The 8881-nt window shown below is 25.0% G+C and overlaps 1 protein-coding gene across 1 annotated transcript in view; it reads right to left on the bottom strand.

Moving 5' to 3' along the window:
• The window catches only part of LOC117177329 (LMBR1 domain-containing protein 2 homolog), a 23313-nt gene that overhangs the window by 8414 nt on the left and 6018 nt on the right, over window positions 1-8881 (bottom strand). The window contains exons 3-6 of the mRNA XM_033367952.1: window positions 7327-7537; window positions 7022-7198; window positions 2933-3110; window positions 2652-2833 (exon numbers count right to left, since the gene is read on the bottom strand). Of these exons, the coding sequence (XP_033223843.1) occupies window positions 2652-2833; window positions 2933-3110; window positions 7022-7198; window positions 7327-7537 (748 nt within the window). The remainder of the gene's footprint in view (window positions 1-2651; window positions 2834-2932; window positions 3111-7021; window positions 7199-7326; window positions 7538-8881) is intronic.

Genomic DNA, 8881 nt, shown 5'->3' with positions numbered 1-8881 from the left:
GTGAATTGAAAAAAAAATCAAATGAATTGAAAACAATGTATAAATATAAAAAAGACTTGATTGAATTCAGTAATTTTGAAATGAGTTTTAAAAAATTCGAGGTAAATGAGAAAAATTCGAAAAAAATCCATAAAAATTCAAGATGAATTAAAAAAATTTCAAGTGAATTAAACAATTTTTTAAATCAAAAATATTCCATTGATTTCCGTAAAATTGGAATGAATTTAGAGGAATTTAAGGTAAACGAGAAGAATTGGATGAAATTATTCAAATTCAGGGTGAATTGAAAAAAAAATCAAATGAATTGAAAACAATGTATAAATATAAAAAAGACTTGATTGAATACAGTAACTTTGAAATTAATTTTTTAAAATTCCAGGAAAATAAGAAAAATTCGAAAAAATCCATAAAAATTTAAGGTGAATTAAAAAAATTTCAAGTGAATTGAACAATTTTTTAAATCAAAAATATTTCATTGATTTCCGTAAAATTGGAATGAATTTAGAGGAATTTAAGGTAAACGAGAAGAATTGGATGAAATTATTCAAATTCAGGGTGAATTGAAAAAAAATCAAATAAATTGAAAATAATTTAAAAATATAAAAAAGACTCAACTGAATTCAGTAATTTTGAAATGAGTTTAAAAAAATTCGTGAAAATAAAAAAAATTCGAAGAAGTTCATAAAAATTCAAGGTGGATTAAAAAAATTTCATGTGAATTGAACAATTTTTTTAATCAAAAATATTCCACTGATTTCCGTAAAATTGAGATGAATTTAGAGGAATTTCAGGTAAACGAGAAGAATTCGATGCAATTAATCAAAATCTAAGGCGAGCTTAAAAAATAAAATGAATTGAAAACAATTTGAAAATATAAAAAAAAACTTAATTGGATTCTGTAACTTTGAAATGAGCTCAACAAAATTCAAGGGAATTCAACATAATTTCTTGCGAAGCCTAAAAATTCAAGTGGAGTCAAAAGTCTTCAGGATACATTGAATAAAAACTTTAAAAAATGAAAAGAATATCCACTAAATTAAGTAGAATTTATTAGATTTGAAAAAATTGAAGAGCATTCCAAATAATTTAAAAGAATTCAGGGTAAATTGATCAGAATTCAGCGTGAATTAAAAAAATATATTTATAATCTCTTCAAATCTTTGAAACCCTTCTAACATCTAATTCAAAAAGTGGTTAATGACTACAAAACAATTCAAAATAAATCAAAGGAACTAGACAAGTTTTTTTAAAATCGAAACAATTAATTTATTTCAATAAAATTTGAGTGAATTTAGAGGGATCTAAAGGAACCGACAAAAATTTAATGAAAATCATCAAAAATCATATTGAATTTAAAAGAAACAATCGAGCGAATTCAAAACTATTCAAAAATATCTTTAAAAAATCACTGAATTGAGAAAGTTTGAAATGAGTTTACAAAAAAAAAATAAAATTTAAATTTTGATGAAAATCCTAAGAATTTAAAGTGAGTTTTAAAGTTTTCCAGATGAATTAAACAAAAACTTTTTAAAAATCTATTAAATTGAGTAGGATCAGAATATAATTTAGAAGAATTTAAAAGAATTCAGGATAAATTGGTAAGAATTAAAAAAAAAAACCATTGCCTTAGAATTAAAAAAAAACTTAAAACCTCATATGTCCTGTAAAATCTTTTCAATTCTTCTGAAATTCTTAAAACCACATGCAATTTTTTTTTAATGCTTTAAAATCATAAAAACCCTTGGTAATCCCTTGAAATTATGTAAATCTGTTGAAAATTCCTAGAAAACTTTAAAAATACCCTACAATATTTAAAATCCTTAAAAATATTTTGAAATCCCTTGACATTTTTTAGAATTCTGAAAATGCCAAGGAATTTGAAAAAAGTATAATAAAGCTTTTCAAATCCTTTGATCATTTTATTAATTGATCCTCAAGATCAATTAAATAAAAACTTTTAAATATTCAATTGAATATTCCAAAAAAATAATTTCAAATCTCTTCAAATCTTTGTAATCCTACAAAATCCTCGTTGCTTGTGAACAAATTCTTTGAAATCCTCAAAAGTATTATAAAATCCCGTAAAATTCTATCATGATATTTCCTTAAATTCTGGAAAATGTATAGAAATATATTAAAAACTTTAAAATCCCATAAAATCATTTTAATGCTAGGAAATCTGATAAAATCCTGTAAAATCTTTTAAAATATCTTAAGACCTTATAGAACCGGTAAAATCATTCGATATCTTCCGAAATTCTAGAAAAATTTGTATCCTTAAAGATTTTAATCGCTTTGAAATCGCTTCAATTTAGGGAAATCACCTAAAAATTCCTTGGACTCTTTTAAGATTTCCTAAAATATTTCAAACACTTTGAAATCCTAAAAAATTCCTCATTTCTCGCGAGTAAATTTTTTAAAGTCCAATAAAATATTATAAAATCCCGTAAAATTCTCATGATATTTTCTGAAATCTGAGAAAATGTGATAAAATAGGAGAGATTTAAAATTCCTTAAGATTATTAAAATCCTCGGAAATCTGACAAAATCCTGCAAAATCTTAAAATCTTAAAGATCCAATAAATAAATATAAATAAATAAATAAAAAGATCTGTGAGGCCTGCAATTAAAATTCTTAAAAATATGCATACTTCTATAGTGAAGTAGTCGTATTTCGCTTTGGCTATGTTAACAAACTGAGCGAATAACGAAAGTACAGGAGACTTGTTAAAAAATGTTACTTCTGACCAAACAACCGCCAACGAAAGACAAGCAGCAGCGACGGCAGCTACTTTCTGAACGTAGCTTTTCAGAAAGCATTTCCAGTACCATTCTGAAATAAAGTATTACCACACATTATAAAAATTTAAAAAAAAATGTTTAAAAATCATTTTTTCAATATAAATTGGTACGAATCAATCTTAAAGCTCACCGACTGTAGGATTGAAAATAAGGCGAATTAGGAAAGGTCTCAAAACTGGATACGTGGGTTTAAACCTTTTATCGTGACTAGCCTGGTTTTTAGCCACGTCTTCTAAATCTATTATATTATTTACCAAAACACCCCATTGGGTTTCCGTTCTTTGCAAGGTTTGCAGTGCCTTAATCGTCTGCAGAGAAAGAATAGTTTAGAATATTTAAATAGTTATTTGATAGATATTTTTATCGACGTTTAAACAATTTGATTAAATCAGGGTGGCCGCAAAACTTCATTTTCAACATTTCCTTACGTTTTCCTGAATAATTTTTCAGTTTCCGTGACCATTCATATTTGAAGATTAAAGCTATAATCTTGCATCATTTTTAATAAAGAATCTTTTATAAATGGGAGAAAAAAAATTATTTTTTATCACTAAAAGTGACTAATGTTATTTAATATTATAATTAATGTTCTCTTGAATTTAAAAGAATTCGATTAATAAGACATCGACAAAATTGAGATTAAATTCAAGATAATTGAAATGAATTGAACAAAATTTTAATTCCTCAAAATTGAAGGCGAATGAAAGGAAAATTCAATTAAAAAATATTACAATATGCATTGCATTCCGTAAGTATGAAATGAGTTTAGAAAAAGTCAAGGGAATTAAAAAAAATTTGATCAAATGACTAAGAATTCTGAATTTAAAATTAAAAGTTTTTAAATTAAACAATAATGTAGGAAATTGAAGAAAAACCTCATTGAATTGAGTAGAATTAAGTAAATTTAGGAAAATTGAAGTGACTTAAAAAAATCCAAAGATTTCAAAAGAATTGCAAAAATTTCGGGACAAATAATTAAGAATTCAGGGTGAATTTCAAATGAATTTCTATAACATTCTAGGGCTTATAAAATACTTCCATATCTTCTGAGATTCTAGTATATTCTTCAAACCTCTATGAAAATTGGTTTAAATAGGCAAATCCTTTAAAAATATTCTAATCTCTTGAAAATGCCTTGGAATCTTTTAGTATACCTTTAAATATTTAAAATCCTTTGAAATCCCATTAAATTACTAAAATAAATTGAAAATTCATTGGAATCTTTTAAAATATCCTAAATATTTGAAATGACAACTGTTGAAATCTCTTGAAACTTTTTAAAGCCCTTAAAATTCCATGAAATCTTTTAAACTCCCAGGGTAGCGATTCGGCGGACGATTTAAAATTCTCTGTCATTTCCCGATCAAGTTTTTCTATTTTTCCGGTCAATCAAAAGTAACAGCTACATTTTTAGTGAAAAAAAAATTAATTTTCATCGTAACTGATGAATTTTCAACTAAACTTGTGAATATTGGACTGAAATATTGTAATTCTTAACTAAAAAGATGAATTTTTAAATAATATAAGATTAAATTTCAAAGAACAAGATAAATTTTATACTAAAAAATAAATTTTTTAACAAAATTAATGAATTTCAAAGAAATAGTTTAATTTGACACCAAAGGAGCCAAATTTTCGACCAAATATTTGAATTTTAAACTTAGACAAAAAATCAATTTTCAGTAGAAAATGGGATAGCTACATTTTTAGTAAAAAAAATTAATTTTCATCGTAACTGATGAATTTTCAACTAAACTTAGGAATCCCCAACTGGAAAAAAAATGTTTAACAAAATAATGAATTTTTAACTAAAATTATGGAACGTTCAAGTGGAATAGTATTTTCATTTTCTATTCTAGAATAAAATTATTTTCATAAAAAAAAGCAAATTTTCAATTAAATACCTCATTTTTCAACCATAGAAATGAATTTTTAATTAAAATGATAAATCTTTAATAAATAAAATAATTTTCAAAAAAGAGTTTATTTTTCAACCAAAACTAAAAATTCTTAACAAATAAGATTAAATTTCAAATACACAATCATTATCTACCAAATAAAGTCTATTTTCTACCAAAAAAGTTATAAAACAAAAAAAAAATTACGTGAATGTTCAACAAATTAATCAATTTTAAATTAAAAACGACGAATTTACATACAAACTGTTTAATTTTAAACTAGAAAAGCTCCATTTTCAAATAAAAGTGGAACAGTTGAATTTTATTTTGAAAAATTTAACTTTCAAGCAAACTGATAAATTTTTAACTAAAATGATGAATCTTCGACTGTAATATTTTGATTTTATACCTACCGAAAAGATGAATTTTCTACCAATAAGATTAATTCTATAAAAAAAATAAGAATTTTCGAAGAAACAGTTTAATTTTTAAATACAAAAATATAAATTTTCAACGAAATAGTTGAATTTTCATCCAAAAAAGACAAATTTAAATAATATATTTGAATTTTCCGTTAAAAATTTAATTCTTAATAAAAAAATCGGATTTTCAGAAAAATAGTTAAATTTTTTACTGAAATAGTTAAATTTTCAGTTGAAAAGTTGATTTTCAAATAGATGAATTTTCAATTAAAATGATGAATCTTCCAACAGAAAAAAAAAAATTATTAACATAACAGTTGAATATTCAACCTAAAAAGACAAATTGCCAACGAAAAAGTGTCATAGCTTATATTTTAATAAAAGAAGAATGAAATTTATACAACAAAAGAAAAGAATTTTAAAACCAAAAAGACGAATTTCCAACAAATAAGGATTTTTACTAAAAAAATAAATAAAAGTTTATCTAAATTATTCAACCTTCAAACCAGAAGACGAATGCTCTTTACAAAAATTCAATTTTCAAGCAAAAAATATGACTTTCAAACAAAAAATTAATCTGTCACGAAACTGATGTATTTGTACGTAAAGAAAGGAAATTTCAAAATAAAAAATTCTTTTCTACAGCAACAAAAAAAAAACGCGAATTTTCAACTAAAAAATATCAATTTAAAAAAAATGAAAAAGTTACATTTTCGGTTAAAAAATGAATTCTAAACCAAAAAAAATCATTTTTCACTAAAAAGTTAAATTTTTAACCAGACATAAGCCTTCAATAAAGAAAAATTTCACAATGTAGTTTAACTTTGACCCAAGTAGTTTAATTTTCAATTAAAAAAGATTAATTTTTAACAAGATAATTAAACTTTTAACCAACGAGATAACTTTTTAACTTAAATTATAAATATTTAACAAAAACGTGATTTCTTAACAAAGCGATTCAAACAAATGTTTTAAACAAATTAGTTGAATTATCAAGCAAAGAACGATTTTTAACCAAAAAGTTTCATTTTCATACAAAAAATGAAATTTCTTGTATAAAAACGATGAAGTTTTAAATCAAAAAAATAATTTTTCAAAGAAAGTATGAATTTTTTAACAATAAATAATTTTCTACCAGAAAAATTGAATTTTTAACCAAAAAGGATGAATTTTTAACCAAACTGTTGAATTCTCCAGAAAATAGTTGCATTTTTATTAAAAAATATGAAATTTATCTTAAAGCAGAAGAATTAAAACCAAAGTTGAGTTTTTATCCAAAAAAGATTCCAGTTAACTCAGTAATAACAAAAATTAAATTTTGGTAACAAAAAACTCAGTTTCTACGAAAAAAATTTAATTTTCAATCCAAAAAGACAAATTTTTTTTAACCCAAAAGGATGAATTTTTAACAAAATCGTTCAATTCTCTTCCAAATAGATGCATTTTATCAAAAAAAAAAGATGAATTTTATACTAAAACAGATGAATTTCTAATAAAAAAATATTTTTTTTTTATAATTGGAACTTTCATCCACAAAATATTTCAGTTCATTTTTCAACACCTAAATATAAATTTTTAACAAATAATAAATTTTCTACGAAACAGTTAAGTTTCCAAGAAAATAGTATAATAGCTTAATTTCTGCTAAAAGAGGTACACTTTGCAATAAAAAAGATAAACTTTAAAAAAAGAGTTTAATTTTCAACCGGAAAGTTAAGGAAAAAATGCAATTTTCTATTAATTAAAATAAATTCCAAGATTCTCATAATTTCCTGCAGCTTGTATAGTTTTTGTTTGCATGTAAGTCCCTGACTTTTGCTGACCAAAAAAATGCCCTGATTTTTTCCCAATTTCCCTTAATCCGCGGCCACCCAATTAATTGAAATCTCGATAACCAACCTGTCCATGCAAACGAATCAAAGCTTTTTCCGAAGGTACATCAAGTGGAGTATCTGCAGGCAACTGTCTCCTGTTCATTCGATCCTTCAGCTCCGCCGGGACTTTCTGAAATATCGTTTCTAAATTGCGATGAAATGGATGTCCAGGATTAATCGCCACCGACGCAGCTTGCAGAGACTTGAAAACGGAAGTACATATATTAAAAATTAAGAGACATCTTGAGTTGGAATGAAAATAAGAATTAATTATTTCAATTAAATGCTGGAATTAGAATGCCATCACCACTTCTTTCCATTATTCGCTACCTCGAGAATATCGTCTACAGTTTCCTCGGCTTCGCATTTCTCCATGCTGACTTTCGCAGCTTTGAAGTAGCTATAATGGAGGGTGTATCCGGGTTTGCTCGCATTCCACAAACCCCGAGGTACTTCGACTAGAGCGTACCCGAGAAGCAAGACGAGTAGAAATAATCCCCATGTATTCGATGCAGAAGAAGCTATTGCTTTCAGTTTTGGCCTGAAAGAGTTTTTTTTTTAGGAATTGTCTCAATTTGAGGGTAGCCGTTTGAATCCAGAACAAAAATCCTGGTCATTTTCAGGATGGCGAGAAAAAAATAATGTTTTAAATTCCCTGAAAATTTATCCCGGACCATTAACATTAAAATAATAAAATAGTGGGTATTAAAATCCTGGAAAAAAAATCCCATGACAATTTCATGTTTTTTAAGGATTCCACGTTTTTTCCAGGTATAATTGTTCATATTTTTGAAAACAATTAATTGGAATACGTATATAGTTTCACGGATTAATTATAAATAATGTTTTTAAATTTCTGGGGATTCAATTAATATGTTTAATTTAGAAAGCTTTGACCAATTATATTACAAGATATTCTCAAATATATTAACAACATCGATTAATAAAATAATTAAATACTACTTACAATAAAATTCATAATTTCTTGTACTTGTCTCTAAATACCATGAATTTAAATAATAATTAATGTGGCTACTGAGTTATGTTTAAACCGCATTAAATTCCTAACTTTTCGATTGAAAATATTGCATCTACAACAAGACAGATACATTTTTAACCAAATAGTTGAATATTCAACGAAAAAATATGATTTTTCAACCAAAATAAATATGAATGCTTTACCATAAATGGAATAGTTAATTTTTAGTTAAAAAAAATTATTTTAAATCAATAAGATTAATTTTTAATCGAAGAGTTTCAACTAGAATGATGAATATTTAACGAAAATACTTGAATTTTCAACCATAAAGATGAATATTTAAACAAAAAATCAACTTTCATACAAGAAGCTTCATTTTCTACCAGGAAAGGCGATTTTTAAACAAACATACATGAACTTTTACCAAAAAAAAGACCAATTTTCAACCAAAATGGGACAAAATATATGAATTTTCAACTACAAAAGGTAAACCGTCAACCAAAAATTGAATAGTTAAATTTTAAGTTAAAAAAATATATTTTTCACAACAAAAAAAAATTTTTAACCAAGATGACGAATTTTCAACTACAATAAAGAATCGCCAACTAGAATAGATAAATTTTAAAGCAAAAAGATGACTTTTTAAGAAAAAAAATTTTCCAACCAAAAAGAGGAGTTTTAAATTAATATTATAAATATTTAACCGGAATGCTTGAATTTTCAACCTAAATGATGAATTTCCAAACAAAATGAATATTTTTTAAAGAAAAATTTCTACCAAAAAAGACAATTTTTCAACAAAGACGTTATTATTATTATTACACCATTAAGCCATTTCCCTTTCGGGGTAGGCGTGACTCACTCGGCAGGGGAAAGGAGTAGTGTGTGGATGGGATAGAGATTTTT

This window comes from Belonocnema kinseyi, chromosome 7, assembly GCF_010883055.1.
Source record: "Belonocnema kinseyi isolate 2016_QV_RU_SX_M_011 chromosome 7, B_treatae_v1, whole genome shotgun sequence".
Lineage (NCBI taxonomy): Eukaryota > Metazoa > Arthropoda > Insecta > Hymenoptera > Cynipidae > Belonocnema > Belonocnema kinseyi.
The sequence above is the reverse complement of the archived record's forward strand: the minus strand, read 5'-3'. Positions and strand labels throughout refer to the sequence as shown.